At 44.5% G+C, this 16348-nt stretch overlaps 1 protein-coding gene across 3 annotated transcripts in view; it reads right to left on the reverse strand.

Moving 5' to 3' along the window:
• Positions 1-8304: 8304 nt before the first annotated feature.
• SGK1 (serum/glucocorticoid regulated kinase 1) overlaps positions 8305-16348 on the reverse strand; it is a 78258-nt gene continuing 70214 nt past the window's right edge. For 2 of the 3 annotated variants that reach the window (XM_065057052.1, XM_005509401.3), the window contains 11 exons: positions 13736-13811; positions 13228-13303; positions 12676-12780; positions 12115-12198; positions 11880-12011; positions 11483-11595; positions 11151-11274; positions 10727-10822; positions 10472-10627; positions 10276-10365; positions 8305-9556 (listed from right to left, as the gene is read on the reverse strand). In XM_065057052.1, the coding sequence (XP_064913124.1) occupies positions 9389-9556; positions 10276-10365; positions 10472-10627; positions 10727-10822; positions 11151-11274; positions 11483-11595; positions 11880-12011; positions 12115-12198; positions 12676-12780; positions 13228-13303; positions 13736-13811 (1220 nt within the window). In that variant the 3' untranslated portion in view covers positions 8305-9388. Of the gene's footprint in view, positions 9557-10275; positions 10366-10471; positions 10628-10726; positions 10823-11150; positions 11275-11482; positions 11596-11879; positions 12012-12114; positions 12199-12675; positions 12781-13227; positions 13304-13735; positions 13812-13918; positions 14166-16348 lie in introns of those variants that run through there. The other variant, XM_005509400.4, reaches the window with a different exon arrangement.

A 16348-nucleotide genomic window follows, 5' to 3' on the forward strand; every position in this document is an offset into this window, starting at 1 on the left:
TCTCTTTAAAACAGGCAATTCCAGGACCCATGCAGTGCTTTTATTTTTTAACTTGAAGAGGATTTACAGGGTGACATGATAATACAAAGGTGCATTTGCTGCAACAGATGAAAGAGCATAGCTGAAATGGAAGAACTGAATAGAGACCATATACTCAGCCACATGTGGGAAAAATATCCACTGTATGGTTCATATGCACACATAAAATGCCAGGGGATAGATGCAAATAACCTGTTTGCATTCCTCATACTTTGTAGCTATTTGGTGCTTGTTTCATTTAGAACTATCACCTGTCACATAAAACTGACCCCAGCAGAAAAATGTAAGGATATATCGTCAAAAATTATTCTTACTATAAAAGTCTGTTTGTAATTTTAAAACAGTTCTAGGATTTTTTTTAATTGCACAGCAGAATCTCGGACTAATTTCAGTAGAATCAACCTTGCTGTGCCAGATTCAAACTGACAGTGAGGTGAGAATCAAGCTCATTCTCTTTCTTTGTACTTCACAATCAATGATCATTCCAAAATAATTTAAGTAAATTATATTAGTGAAATTTGTCAAGTTAAAATGCATGAACTGCATTCAGACCCATTCCTGGATTTCCAAAGTGACTGAGGATCTGACTACATAATAGGAAGAATAAAAACCCAGATGCATGAGCATACCGAAGAGAAGATTACCTGGAGTAAATGTATGCTTATCTGGAAGATGACACTGAGTCTTCATGAGAACACTACAGGCCAAACACAGGAACTTGTTAAAAATTCTGCACAGTTCACACACATTGGAAGTGTGTGCTGGAACATTCTTGTTGTAGTCCATAGCCCTATGGCCTGATACGTGGGGTTATACAGAGGCAAAACAACAATGAAGGTGCCCACAGCTAACAACCCATCTGCAGCCTCGAGTCACCACCTAAGCTCCAGTTGTAATTACACAACTGAAAGGGACTGATTTTCCACAGCCAAGCTGCGTGACCTTCAGTAGCTCTGACATGTCCATGAGAGTGCTGAGACAAAATAAAGTCCCACTTTTGCCAAAATGTTCAGTCCTGCCCTCCCCGGCAACTTTGCTTCCCCACCTCTGTGCTGGACCCTTATTCTGCGGCAACTCCAGGGCAGGACAGAAGGGAGGGGGAGTTATGGGACCCTCCTCTTTTGATGAAATGAACTGCTATTTTGACTCAGCAGCCTGGGAATACACATCATCGTTACTGGTTGGATCCATCTGCAGAGTAAAACAGGCCTTAGGTGGCTTAATCCTGTAAGCTTTATTTTGCAGCCTCCAACAAGGACAGAGGGTACCTCAGCTGATGGGCAAATGGCTTGTTCGGGCAAGAGAACCTGCAAGCCCTGCCACCACTCTTTCTTGCTGGGTTGTTCCAATCAAGGTGACATGGAAAACAACAGACATTGTCCATCTGGCCTGTCTGTTGCAAGAGAAGTTACATAGTCGGAGTTGAGTGAAGGAAAACAGTAAATTACATGAAAAAATGTTCATCTGAATGCATCAGCAAGAGCTATAGCACATGCTGTGGTAAAGCAGGTACTCACATGGAGAAACGAAGCGAATATGTTGTTGGAAGACACTATAATCTGGCTCAGAATGACTAACCATGGTATTTTAGCGTGAACAGTTGGTGAATTATTTTTGGCCCAGATGGTAATAGGCCCTCATCAAATGTCTGGTTTGATTCATGCTGGCTGAGTGACTCTGCTAACGATACTCTCATGTTGCATGAAGAAATGGTTTACACGTTTACATGATTTAGTGTAACTCTCTGTAGATTTTGGCACCATTTCACACAAAAACTACTCTTCTACAAATTATTTTCTAATGGAGTGTCGCAGTATGTTATCTATTTCCAACTCTCTGCCATTACCTGTCACAATATTTTGCATGATGGCAACATGCCAAGAGATGCCATGTCATGTTAATAACTGTTAATATATACTGTGTGTATTTCAGGGCAGATAGCCAAAGTGATAGATGCTTTAGAAATAAATCTAAAAAAACTTCCTTTTTTTTAATTTTAATATTTCTTGTTCTCCAGCACTTTTCATTTCATACATGGGTTGCTCTTCTCTCCTCCTTGTTCTCAGTTCCTGAAATATTTCTTTTTTTGTGACTACAAAACAAGAAGCAGTACGTTATTAGTCATCTGTAAACCATAATTTAAAAATCCATGCTTTGGAAGTATGTTAATCGTCACATCTGATAAGCTTTCTACTGGCTTGCAGTCGTGTTAAACAAATACAGTTTTTCTCTGCTTTTTTTTTTTTTAGTTGCTTGCAGGGCTTATCAGCATCTGCAAAGGTAAAATACTTCAACTCCCTAGTGAGCTGCATGATTTCCAGTTAGTTCTACATCTTTTGATATCAATCCCATGTGCCTGTGATGTAATCTGCTAAATACACATTGGCGTTGAGCGAAATATGCACGTGCTAAGTGATAGCCTGGGGGCAGGGGGGTGCATGTGAATCTGTTTTAACATTTACCAGTCCGTGAAAACCCCCTTTATGGGCAATGGAAATAAACCATCCCCTCCAGAGTACCCACCATCTGTGTTTAAGACAAATGAGATCAATTGCTCTCCCTCAGTACCTGTTTCTCTCTGTAAATTGTAAAGTCACCGTAAAGGGAGATTAGGTGGCTGGTTCAAGTCTGACCCATACTGATAAAGAGATATGATTTAATTAACTTAGCCATAGATCTGAACTGTGACTGAACGCATCTCAGTGAGATGGTATTCCACATTCAGGGTTGAATAAAATAGTATTTGGATAATCGCTTATTAAGCAGTAATATTTCTTACGAGGTTTAGTCCAAGTCTACAAATTCATCATTTAAAACACATCAGTAAATTATAAACTTATAACCAACCTGATGCCTGGAATTGCATGTACCCACACTGTCAACCTCTGTTTATGGGTTTAAGGGTAGTGTCTAGCCTGAGCTATGCATGTGATCCCAAACCAGAAGCCAAGTGATCCTGGAGCATGGAGACACTTCAGACTCACATCTGGAAATGTGTCCTATCTGAGACCATTAGTCAGTAAAGCATGTTCCATAGCTTGTTGCATGGTCACCACTTAAAACAAGTATATGGGTTGATTTGTCCCTTCAAAAAAGCTAGGTCCCTTTATAGCCACGCATCAGCTCTATTTCTTATTTCAGTGTATCTCATCACAGTCAGTCGTTATTGCAGTTGCATGCTATATATTACTTCTGTTCAAATGCACACAAAGGCTATTTTTAGCATATATAAATGAACAGACACAGCACAGCTCTCAGCAGGAGACTTCTCTATATGGCATATACAGTGTGCTTGGTGAGACATTAGCTTCACAGATATCTTCAGAGTAGTGTGTACCTGAACTAACAAGTTGATTTCCCTGGGACAAAAAAAAGTGGTAACTGACTTACAATACGTTTATGAAGCCATACAGGACTCTCTACTAGATCTGTACTCCACTCTCCAGCACACTATAATGATTGTATCTTTACAAAAGTAAATACAGATTTCAATAGTTTTCCAAAGTAAAGATATAGATACCAAACCACTAGAGAACAGTCATAAGTATAGACTCTAAAGTGCAGAAGGAAGGATGTTTACAAGTACTGAGAAAGAAGTATAAGGTCTAAGATGGCTTAGGCCTTATCCTATAAACCACTTATTTGTGTGCTCCATATATTACATTCATAAAAGATGGCCTGAACTGTGGGATATCTTCTCCTCATCAAGGTATGAAAGACCACTCACATAGTACCAAGTTCCTCACATCCTCCTGCATGGTGGGGAGAGATGATTCAGTGAACAGAACTCTACTGAATAAACAAGCCAAGGCTGTGGCCCGTTTCCTAAAGAGTTCAATCTTCCCCAGTAAGGAACTACTGAGGGAGCCCATGGACATGGTGCAATGTTGTTCTTGCCTAGTGCTGCCTGTCCCTGCCTGCTAGAGGAGAGGAAGGGAGGCAGCATAGGTTGCCAGCATTTGCCCATCAGCTGAGGTACCCTCTGTCCTTGCTGGAGGCTGCAAAATAAAGCTTACAGGATTAAGCCACCTAAGGCCTGTTTTACTCTGCAGATGGATCCAACCAGTAACGATGATGTGTATTCCCAGGCTGCTGAGTCAAAATAGCAGTTCATTTCATCAAAAGAGGAGGGTCCCATAACTCCCCCTCCCTTCTGTCCTGCCCTGGAGTTGCCACAGAATAAGGGTCCAGCACAGAGGTGGGGAAGCAAAGTTGCCGGGGAGGGCAGGACTGCACCAAACTATGCACCAAAACAATAGTCTGAGGAAACTCTTGTAGTATCAGGATGCATCTCAAAGGCAAGTGCATCTAGAGGGGGATGCTAACAGAGGAGACCGATGGAAGGAAGGGTTTGTCTGGGCTGATTCAGGGCTGCAACAGGCTCAGGCAAGAAAACACCTCCACCCCTGGGAGGGGATGCCTGTGTGGAAGACGAACTGGAGCTATCAGATCATTCCTACCCCTCACCTGACAGCAGCTTAAACGCGTTGCTGAGCCAGGTGCAGAAGGACATTATTTTCCAGATGCGTGAGCTCCCACGCCCCGCTATTTCTGAGTACCCACGGCCGCTCCACTGTGCCCCTCGCCCCGGCAGAGGCCGAGCTGGCCGCCGGGTGTCGCCCGCGCTCCAGGCTAGCAGAGCTCCCGCTACGGGCGGCAAGCTGGGAGCTGGGTGGCAGGAGGGAGGCAGAGCTCCGCGAGGCAGAACTCCGGCTGCGGGCACCTGTCCTGCGGCGATCGCCCACGGGCAAGAAGGGGCACTGCGAGTGAAATAGCTCAAGGCGGATCCTGCGCGGGTGCGGGCTGGCCCTGGCACGGCCCGGTGCTCCCGGCGCTGCGCTGGGTCAGTGGTACCACGTACACGGAGCAGAGACCGAGCGTGCGGGGGTGTTGTTGACTCCCTTCTCCAGCACTTCGACATCGGGGCAAAGGCCCTTTGGCAGCGGAGCAGAAGGCACCGCCGAGGCGCTCCGTGCTTTACCTGCCCTCTCGCCACACACTGAGGTCTCCACACTTTTTTTCCCGTCTTTTCTTTTACTCTAACCGATGCAGCAGGAAGAAACTCCTGAGTAAACAAGAGATGTCTGCTTCTCTCCAGGGCTTGCAAACATCCAAAGTTAGAAAACTCACTTCACACAACTGCAGGTGACCAAACAGAATAGTGTTGTGATTATATACTGTTACTGTAATGCCCGTATCTGTACAGGAAAGACGCAAATTACTGACTTTTAGTCTCTCAAAGAACAGAATTTTCATCTAGAGCCTTACATGACACTAAACTAATCTGTTGGCCAAAATGTCTCTGATTCAAAACATAAATTCAGTACGTGTCTGTATTAACTGTGTAAGGTTCTCTTTTTCATATCAAAGACTTTTTTTTTTTTTTTTTTTCCCCTGACTGTCTCTTTTTGGAAAGCAGTTTTGGAAGCTTTTTTTGCAGAAACTTTCCACAGACAGTTCCAGCCAGCATGGAAAATTTTATCCTGATCTTTACATGTTGGTCTTGATAGCTGAAACTGTAAATGTTGCGAGCATCAGAAACCAGCTTTGCTATAACCCATCTTGCGAGCTCTACTGGAGTAACTATAGCCACATGGTACCACATAAACATCTGTAGAGCTTGTACTGCAGTTGGAGAGTAATGCTTTGGAATACTTCGTTTCACTGCTTAGAAGAGTACGCGGGCCAAGATTCATCTTGCCTGCCTTTAGGTACTCCAGGTAAGATGTCCAGTTAGGACCACCATGCAAAGATCTTTTCTGAGCAGTGTCCCTCATTTTTTTAGGCTCTCTGTAGAAATGTTTCACTGGAGGTGCACTACTGTACAGTAGTCCTGGTTTTCTTCATTAATTTCTACAAGCTCTTTATAAGAAATGTACAGAAGATGAGTATAGACTACTTTTTTAGAATACATACTTCAGGAGAGAAATTGGCATCTCCTGCTTAATTTATTTAAAATCCATACTGCCCTCTAGAAGTGACTGCCTGTTGAGTACAGACGAAACACAAGAAAAATACTGTAGCTAAGCTTCACTTATCTTTGTAAGGCTCATGAAACACTTTATGGCTTATGGTACACAGAGATAAGTAAACTAAACCACGTAGAATGTCTGAATTTAACGTATTTAAGTGTTTGTGTGTGTATCACCAATACACTCCACCCAAGGGGCACATGAGAGCCCAGGCACGCTCACCATACAAAATACAACATAACGGGTGTTGTGAGGTTCATTGGGCTGACCATTCTGTTAACTACAGCTACCCAAGCTGGTGGCAGTTACAACACTGCCACCAGCAGAAAATCTGGATGATTATTTGCATTTTACAAGTGGGTGAAATTGAACCATAGATTCAGGTCTTGGTCAAAATAACATGTAACACCTGTCAATTAGGATTTCAGGAGTCACAGCCCTTCACTTCTCAGTCCAGAGACTCTTCTCTAAAGGGAATATAGACCTTACAGACAGGGTATTCTGTAAAACAAACAAAACAACAAATAAAACAACCCCCAAAACAGCTGACTGCCATAGACTCCCTCCCTTCAGGCATGACTGTAATACATCATATTCAGGGAGATTAAAAACCTGGACAAATTTTTCACCTTTTATACACTGAATAATTGAGGCAGCATGTGTTGAATATTCATTGCTAGCAGTTGCAATCTTTTGCCCAAAGCAGCAGCTGCATAATGAGCCTACGCGCAGTAGAACAGTTAAAATTACAACCAGACATTGTTTTTTAAAAGTAACCCATTAAAATAATACCCTTCATCTGGGCAAAGATGAAAGGCACCCAAGGTTCACCTCTGAGTTGCTGAAGCTCCATACTTCTTTGTTATTAATGACTCTAGTGGGTTTTTTCTTTAAAATGATAGATAGTATTTAATGTTTTGTTACCCTAGGGCTGCAGTTCTCTGCTCGCGTATCTGCACGTAGCACCTTGCTAAATGCTTGGGAAATGTGAGGCAAAGATAATGCATATCGCAAAACCTTGTCACTTAGCATGCGTAGTTTCATTTTGTATAGGAGCAAATTAGCACTATATATTTTAACATCTCTAGCTTACAAGTCATCAGTGTAAAAGATGTTTCAGGCACTCATTAAACACATGGATTTGGGATTGTTGGAGTTTGAGGGAGTGGGGTGGCTGCATCTCTTTCACATACTAACACGATCTGAGAGATGTTTCTTTAATGCTATAAATTAGCATTTTCAGCTCTGAGTGTGGTCTCCCAGACACAGCCGAAGCCATACTTTTTTTTTTGTTCCTACATCTAATGGATAGTAAAGGATGGAAAGTTACTGCATGCTTTTATCTCAGAAATATAATGAACAGAAATATCACCCCTATGAGAGCTTTGCTTACACTGCTGTTATCACAGTGGCCCAAGCAACACTTGGCTCTGTCCAGGTTTTCCTCAACAACTGCTAATTTTGATTCTCTGAATTGCTAAGACCACCAACTGCAGTAACCAGTGGATAATGGAAGCTGCAAATAAGGTGCAGATGCTCAATCCCTCGTAGAAGGAAGAAAGCCATCCATCACCGTGCAGAAGAAATTGAATGCAATCACCCCAGAAGTGGTTATCTTAATTCTTGGCTGAAAAGTCCCTCTTACAGGCCACCCAGTAGTACTCAGTAATAAAAACCTCTATTGAACAGCTCAGTTTTAGATGAATAGCCACTGTTAGCCCATCCAGGTAAGCATATGAACAATTGTCAAAATCCTCACCAATACAGATTTTGGCATACTGGTAAACTCAGGGTGTGTTACACTGCCTCATATCATAGCAGTGATGTTCAATGCTCCAGGATGGACCCCTAGGTCAGGAGTTTTCATCAGCCTTACACCAAGCTGCTTTTAGCATACATTTGCAGCACAGTGCTAAAACAGCTCAAGTCTTTGTTATACAACAGACCTAAGGACTTAATTCTTCAAGTGTAGTTGTGCTTTGTCCACACCAGAGTAGTACCTTCACTTTACTACAGGTGAAGAAACCCATTTTGAGAAGTGTGAACATTCATACCACAAGAGAGCATCCACAGTGATACACACCCACTAAACACCTACAGCTGGAAGACCAAGTATTTTGCCAAGGTGTATCCATGAAAAGACTTGAACGGGTGCAGTTTGATGGAGTAGAATTACACAGATATCTTAGCTGACTGGTAGCTCAGATTTGTTCTTAATTTTTTTTAAAAGCTGGCTAAAATTTTAGAGAGAAAACCTTTCTTTTAAAATAAAAGATGACAGAGTTTATGGAAGTATTTTTCAGGATTTTACTGCAAACCAATGGGTTTGGTCACAAAAAATATGATACATATAACCATGTTAATTATATTACATTATAATGATGGTATACATTACAAGTAAGTCTGTAAGTTTAAATATACATCTAGAGTTATAACTGAATGTACAGATTTACAATACATACAATCAGGAATGAAAAACCCCTAAACCCCAAAACCATAAATAATGCCCATTTTACAGATGACATCTTTAAAACAAACAAAAAAAAAACCAAAAACAAAACAAAACAAAAAAAAAAAGAAAAAAGAAAAAATAATCCAACAGCTTTGACCGACTGCAGCTGGGGCATTTTGGTCCATAAAAACCCTTTCTAAAAATAGAAATCTTTTTTCATAGCAGCAATGCTTTCTTCAAGCATTTGGATACAAGTAATTGTGAGCCCATTTCAATAATTTTAGTTGACTGTATAGATTTACAAAAGAAATTTCAAAATTACACTTAATTTATCTTCCAAATATGGAAGAAAGAAACAATGCCCCACATTGTGGTATCCTGCAAGTGTCACACTGATGCTTTAAACTAAGTCCATCTGTAGTACGCAGACCACACACATACCATTTGTTCACATAGTAAACCCACATAAATGAACTGAGAAACACACTCTGCAACAGGGAAAGCTTTGGAGCTCACGAGATCTCATCAGAAAAAGGCACATTTCATAAAATCCTCATCACGTTCAGATAGATCTTCAGGCAAGGCTTTTCGGAGCACGATTTCAAAACAGCTTGTTCTTACTCCTACGATCTGCCATAGCAGTCTGTGGCAGCAGTCACTCTTGTTTTTCTTTCCCAAGGAGACAGCACCACTTTTGGGGAAGAACGAATGGAAATGAAAAGCCTGTAAAGCTCATTTAGAGAGTGATGTGCTCTTCAAAAAAGCTTCCAGCAAACAGTGTAGTTGAAATTAAGGCTGCAAAGCTGCCATGGTAGAAATGTGCAAATTCTCTTTCAAAATGACCGGTCAACTGGCAGTTTCACCAGAAGGCCAAACAAAAATAAAAATAATAGTTATTATTATTAAAAAAGAAAAAGAAAAATGTTCACAAGAAAGAGTCCACAGGTGGGGCATATGAGAAGCCCAAAAAAGCCTCAGCAGCCTCTTTGACGCTGGCAGTGATGAGGATGCTGTCTGGGGACTGGCCGATGGAACTGGGGACTGGCTCGTCTGTAAACTCCGGATCAAAGTGTCGCAGGTCACTGGGGCCACTCTGTGGAAAGAGCAGAAAATGAAAGATACAACAGTTAGACACAAATGTTTTGTGAGTGCACAGTTCAAGTCAAAATGGGGACAAGCACCCTTGTGCAGAGACTCACAGTGTTATCACCTTGGGCCCACTGTTTTAAGAGTCTTTGACAGTTTTAGTCTTTTTTTTTTTGTCTCCTGCTGCATGTTGTCTCACTAAAACCAAGATGATTCAGTTTTAATGCACTATCCCCCAACTAAGCTCATGCAACAATGCAAACATGCCACTCTGCCATGCAGCAGTTTGCAGGGGAAGACTTTGATCTCTGGGCTAGTTACTAAATTTAGGTTATAAAATGCTCAGAAAGTGAAAGAGAACAACCTCCACAACCAGATCTCCCTCTTTAGGTATTAGTATCTAACAAGCCAAATGCCACTCTGCCCTTAGAAGCTACTTGCTTTCTACACCTTACCTTCCCCTTGGATAAAATGGGGATGCTGGGGATGACTTTAAAATAGCCATGCAAATGAAGCATGTGATAGGCCAAAAAACCCAGCTAAATTCATATGCTCCATCAGCTACTTGCTTATTTTTAATCTTCCTGGTTCAGCCACAGGGGAAGGAAAAGCTGTGTTCCCCGTACACACCCATCCAGCCAGTTGCCCCCAGCTCCTGGGCACAACATGAAGACAAGGGGGAAAAAGACACTCTCCATACATTCTATAATTAGAAGTGATACATACCACATTTGGGTTAAAAGGGGGCGTAATCTTCTTATTAATGAGATCATCCCAGTTAATTGGGGAGAAGAAGATGTGATTCTTAATCTCCATCTGTTACAGAGAGAAAAATAGATTAATTCAGACCCAAGCTAATGTAAGCAGTATGGCCTAGTCACCCTTCTGTGCTGCCCACAGGCACCAGCTGGTTTCCACTTACAAAGTCCTCCTTGGCACCAAGCCTCTTTGTCCTGTCCTTCTGCAAGAGGCCTTCCAGGAGATGTCTAGCAGAGTTGGTAATATTTGGCTTCAGCTGCAAGGGTTTGTTCAAGATGTTGTCGTACATTTCTGCCGTGTTCCTGCTGTAGAAGGGCGGCTGTAGGAATAGGAAAGGAGAGATCTGGGTTAATGAGGCTTCTTGAGGGAGAAGGACAAGTAAGCTAGTTTGATTTGTCATGAAGGATTCACTGCTTACCAGGCCATAAAGCATCTCATACAGGACTGCTCCAAGGCACCACCAGTCCACAGTCCGGTCATAGGGCTGCTTATGGAGAACTTCAGGAGCAAGATACTGTGTAAGAAAAGGAAGAGAGCCACATTAACCAAAGAGATCTTTACAATTAGGAAAGCCTCTCATTCTTGAATGAAAGCAGCTTACCGAATCCCAGCAATATCTAAGCTACTGGAGGGCTACAAGCTCTTTATAAACAGGGAGGCAGCTCAAAAACTGTCCTCTCCTGCTTAACAAGCCCTACATATCCTCACTGGCAGCATGATATTACAAGACCCATAATACCCCCTTGCTTGTCTAACAAGCCAGAAATATACATGGGACACGTCAGGTTTCACTGACGAAAACAGCGCTTGCTGCCACTCTGCATGCCGCGGGCTGCCCGTACCTCCGGTGTGCCGCAGAAGGTGGAGGTCGTGCCATTGTGCTCTATGTTTTCTTTGCAGAGTCCAAAGTCAGTCAAGACAATGTGCCCCTGTGAATCAAGCAGAATATTCTCCGGCTTCAAGTCTCTGTAGGAAGAGATGAAAGAAGACAAGGGCTTGTTAGAGGACCTACAGCGAGACTATTTCAAGTGCAATTGCTTACAGAACCTCACTAAGCCACGAAAAAATATTAAAAGCAATTCTGAACTCACATTGAGTTCAACTTGTCAATGTTTATTCAACAAAGCACGTTTTTTCTTTTTTTCAGTCTGCCAAGCTGCACAAGATTGCTTACCGATAAACAATGTTCAGGGAGTGCAGGTAGCCCAGTGCACTGGCGATTTCAGCAGTGTAAAATCGAGCTCTTGGCTCCAGGAAGCAACGCTCCCTCTGGAGATGGTAGAACAACTACAGGAGACAGAGAGAACAAAGTTGTTTAAACGGCGCCAAAGCCTGTTAACAATGCACTTAATTAGACTCAACATATATAGCCAGGGAGAACAATAGCAGGAAATGGCCTAATGATCCTTTGGTAGTTCAAAACCTGGCAGGCTGGAAACACTCAATCTAGTAACTTTTCCCCCATGACTTTTCCCCTTGCAACTCTTTTTTATTTAAAAGGAAGGGTGAAAAAGTCTACCCTACCACTGTGCACATGATAGGAAATACTATTTCATTTTCTTACTGCTTACCTCTCCACCATTGATGTAGTCTAGGACAAAATACAATTTGTCTGCAGTTTGGAAGGAAAAGTGCAGCCCAACCAGGAAGGGGTGTTTCACATTTTTCAGCAGGACATTACGTTCTGACATAATGTGCTTCTCCTGAAAACATAAGAAATTATCAATGTTTAGTACACTTGCTTAGTAACAGCAGTAAAAATATATTTTGTGTACATCACAATGGCATCAGGAAGAAGCAGCTTACCTCCTTCTTCTTCAGGATTGCTTTTTTCTGCAGGACTTTAACAGCATAGAACTGCTCTTCTGCCTTATGTCGTGCAAGGAGAACCTGAAAGAGGATAAAATTCCAGAACTGAGCAATGCTGAAATACAGAACAGCTTGTAAACACAACTGGAAACAAGCCTTTACTGACTGAACTGCTGAGCACTTTTACATCCCTTTGGTTCAACGTGCAAGTCCTTTGCTGGAAATGCCTAAACACTATTAAGCCTCTGGCAGCTGCCTCTGGCAGCTTAATAGTGTTTAGCCCAAAGTTTTTATTAGTAGTCCCGTCCCCCTCCAAAAGCAAAGTATATATTCTTCCCAGCACTAGTGCCTCCTCATTCCCTCACTCTTCTACAGCTCTTTCAAAGGCAGCATGCTGCTCGCTCTCCCTGCAGATATGCAGAGAACCAGGCTGCAAAACATGCTCATATCTGGTTTAAGTGACCACCATTTACCAAAGCCAGTACAAACCAGACGCTCGGGCATTACATACAAGAGTGGAAGGGTAAATAAATCACAGCGAAAAGAAGTTAGACTTACCTTCCCAAAACTGCCTTTTCCAATCACTTTTAAGAAATGGAAGTCTGATGGTTTGGCATGTGGGTTGGATGATGGACCAAGATTGATCTGCTGTGAAGGACTGGGCTAGAAAAATAAGCAGACAGGTCACGTTTATTAAAAATAGCTTGGTAGGGAGAGTATCAACAATGCCTCTTTTTCGAAAATATCAATAAAATTACATTGAAAGTGAAGATTAGCACTCCTCTTATCACTAAGAATTTAATCTTGACCTCTGCCAGATATCTTCAACTACTAGGCACTGCCTAAGAAGGGTATAACAGCCATAGTTTATTTAAAAGTTCTCATTGAGGTCTTAGCCACATTCCATAGTGAAGTAACAAGCAATAAAGCTTATTTTTTTTTTCCATGTTGGCAAAAATCTTCAGTTTAACTTGGGAGCTTTTTTTTCCCAGTCACACCAGTGTGCTATCAGCTGAATTAAAGTAACACTCCGGATGCTAATTTTGTTACACTTCTATTACCAGCTGATTTGATGTTCTAAAAATGCTTCACTAAGTAAAATCTGCTTACCGGAGGAGAAGGATTAGCATTCATAAGTTCAGGCTCTTGAGGCTGGGAGATTTTCAAGATAGACTGAACTTCAGGGCTGCAAGGGCAAGAGTATGCATAATTAGAAGAGTTCACCAAAAGCATCAATAAGATCTTTCCGCCAGAGGGCATGCATGTATTGTGAAAGAGAAGTTTTGGGTTGGGCTATTACAGAAGGCTACTGAAACAATCTATTCGATTTAAGGAGTAAAATTAATCCACAGAAAGTAAATTCTGCCATACAAAGAAATGTATTTATACTGTAAGTATAGTTCAAAACAGGGACGGGGCTCTAAAATTCCCATCCAACTAATTTCTCCCCAAACCCAGCCCACTAGGATGTGTTGCCAAGTGAGTAACACCTCGAGATCAATTAACTCTTCCGTAACAGTCATGTCAGAGGCATCACAATAAACATTTTTTTAAAGTATATTTTGCAATAAACAGCTACATTTGTGACTGAAATCTGTCTGAAATTTCTGATACTTACTGCTTGCATGCATAGGAGTTGGTGGCTATCTTCTGAATGAAGTCGTTTAGCCCCATTCTTCTCTGCTTCATGAAAGCTATGAAGTAAAAGGACAGGGAAAGAAGAAATAAAATGGTTAAGCCATCCTGCGGAAAATAAATAACAGCTCCCCGAGCATCCTTGGAGAAGCTCCCCGCCGCTCACCGATGAGGATGGCCACCATCCCCCTCATCTTCGAGTAAGTCAAGGTAGGACCAGACGCCTCGGCTGCTTTCACGGTCATTTTCGAGCGAGTGGAGGATAAATAAAGAGCGTACAATCACCACCGGCTCTCAGCACCGCACTGCCTCGGTGAGGTACCCGACGACGTTTAAGTGGCGGCGGTGATGGGCGGGAACGGGGCGGGGCGGCGACGATCGTCCCCCCCACTTCTCCCCCGACGTCCTCGGAGGCGGTCATCGGGGGAGGCGGAGGAGGGGGGAAAAACATGACCGTCGCCGACTTTGCCACTGCTCCCCCCTAGGCGCACCCCCTGGAGAGCCCCTCACCGCATCCCCACCAAGCAGAGCATCTATGAACAAACGCATCAAATACATACATATATTTTTTCCACAGCAAACTCCCTTAACCCCATATCTCTGCCCCCACTTCTTTTCCCGGCACTCCTTTTTTTTTTTTTTTTATATAAAGTTGAAATCTGGCTCTGTCCTGGACGAGCAGCTTCCTAAAGCGTGTGTCGTCCCCCTCCCCCCCCGCCGCAGCCCGCGTCCGCTCTCGGGTCCTGCCGCCGGTTCGCCGCCCCGGGTAAGCGGCGATAAGGGACGCTGACGTTTCCTTGAAGGAGCCACAGTGACTCAGGAGAACAAGATTTCCTGCCCGGTTTTCAATAAAACAAACAAACGTCCCCTTCTGTGCACTGCCCTGATCCTGGCTGGGACATTAGTGAAAGGAAAAAGGAAAAAAAAAATATACAATGTCTTTTTTTTAATTCCAAAAAGGGAAACAGGAGGGAAAAAAATCTCAGTCCCCTGAACTTGGAGGAGACGGCAGAGATCTGCTTCTAGAACAGGTGGGAAGATGACCGAGAACTAGACAAGTGAAAGGGAAAATAAATAAAAAAAAAAAAAGGCCCACCAGATTAAAACAGCCCAGGCTTCGCAGTTTCTGTTTCCACTGTACACGGTCATTTGGGAACACCGTGTACCCGGGACTTAATTGCTCAGTCGCTTCCTTGCGGGAGCACTGGGGGCACGTCAGGAGCGCTGGTGCATACACGAAAACACAAGGTGGAACGATGCTGCCGGGGATCCTCGCCCGGGGGTCGCGGGGCAGGTCCGGCGATGGGTATCAAGGTATCACGGCCTCCCCCTAACTGTCGCCCCGGGGCGCATCCCCGCTTGCAGCCCTCGCAGGGGGCAAGCGCGGCCAGGGGGTGCTGGGCTCCTGCGTGCTACAGGCGGGTGGAACTTTCCACCCGACGGGGCGTTATTCATGCGCGTATTTCGCCTTGCCGTCTGAGCGAAGGGCGCTGGGATGCGGCCAGCGGCTCCAGCTGCAACGTGCCCCCGTCCTCCCCCCTCCCGGAGCCCTTTTTTGTTTTTTTTTTTTTTTTCCCTCGCTGCACCCGCTGCTGCTTCTTCCCCCGCCAGCACAGCCGGCCGCTGGGCGGCATCCCTTGGCAGCTGCCTGTATTGTCTGCCCCCGGGGGAGTGATGGCAAGCATCCCTGCACAGCAGCCGTCAAAGGCTGCAGCTCACCCTGAGCAGCAAGACGGATGACGTGAAGTATAGAGATAACCCCTCCGAGGTGGGCAACAGGTCTTAGCAAGTGCTGCAAAGGCCTTAGAGCGAGAGAGTAAAGAGGGATGTTTGCTGGTTCCGCTGGTCTCTGCACCGAGACGCCGCTGTCCTTCCCGGAGCGGAGGGGGGCCCTGCCCGGCCCCGCCGCCACTCTGCGGGGGAGTGCAAGGGAGCCGGCGCCGGGGAAGGAAGGGGCGACGGGAGAGGCAAGGAAAAAGCTGTCTGCAGCTGGCGGGGCTCTAGCTTTTCCGACTTGTTGCACGCCTCTCTTGCAAAAACTGCCACTGTCATTAATCGAAGCAGAGCCCCCCCAAAAAAAAAAAAAATCAAAAGGCACCATCCTCCCCCCCCCAACCCCCAAACTTGACAGATTGGAAAAGGAGCAGTCAGTTTCCTCTGCTCCCTCAGGACTGCTTTTAGAGTGTTACTTGAGATCCGAAGTTTTGAGGGTAACCAGAGCTTCCGTCCCTCGCTCTCTGCTCCCCTGGCATCTCTCTCCGGGCTTTACGACGTGGCACCCCGCAGCCGAGCCGCCGGCGCTGCCTCCCCGGCACACTCACGCCAGCTGTGCACAGAGGCAAGCGTCTCCCAGCCCCCGGGCGGGCTCCAGCACAGCCTTCCCCCCTCTTCTGCACAACGTCCCATGGGCTGCAACCCACTTCCCGCCTCCCTGCTCAGCCGCGGCCCCCCACGCTGCCCACAAGAGCCCACGGCGCAGCCCGAGAGCGGCCTCACTGTCGCCGGCCGCTGCCCACGCTCCGGCCGGTAACACCACCGCCCTCGCCGCCGCTTTGCACCGGTCTCTTTGGAAAGGCTCCGCTGCTCTTGCCAAGTT

Source organism: Columba livia, chromosome 3 (genome assembly GCF_036013475.1).
Source record: "Columba livia isolate bColLiv1 breed racing homer chromosome 3, bColLiv1.pat.W.v2, whole genome shotgun sequence".
In the NCBI taxonomy this organism is placed as follows: Eukaryota; Metazoa; Chordata; class Aves; order Columbiformes; family Columbidae; genus Columba; species Columba livia.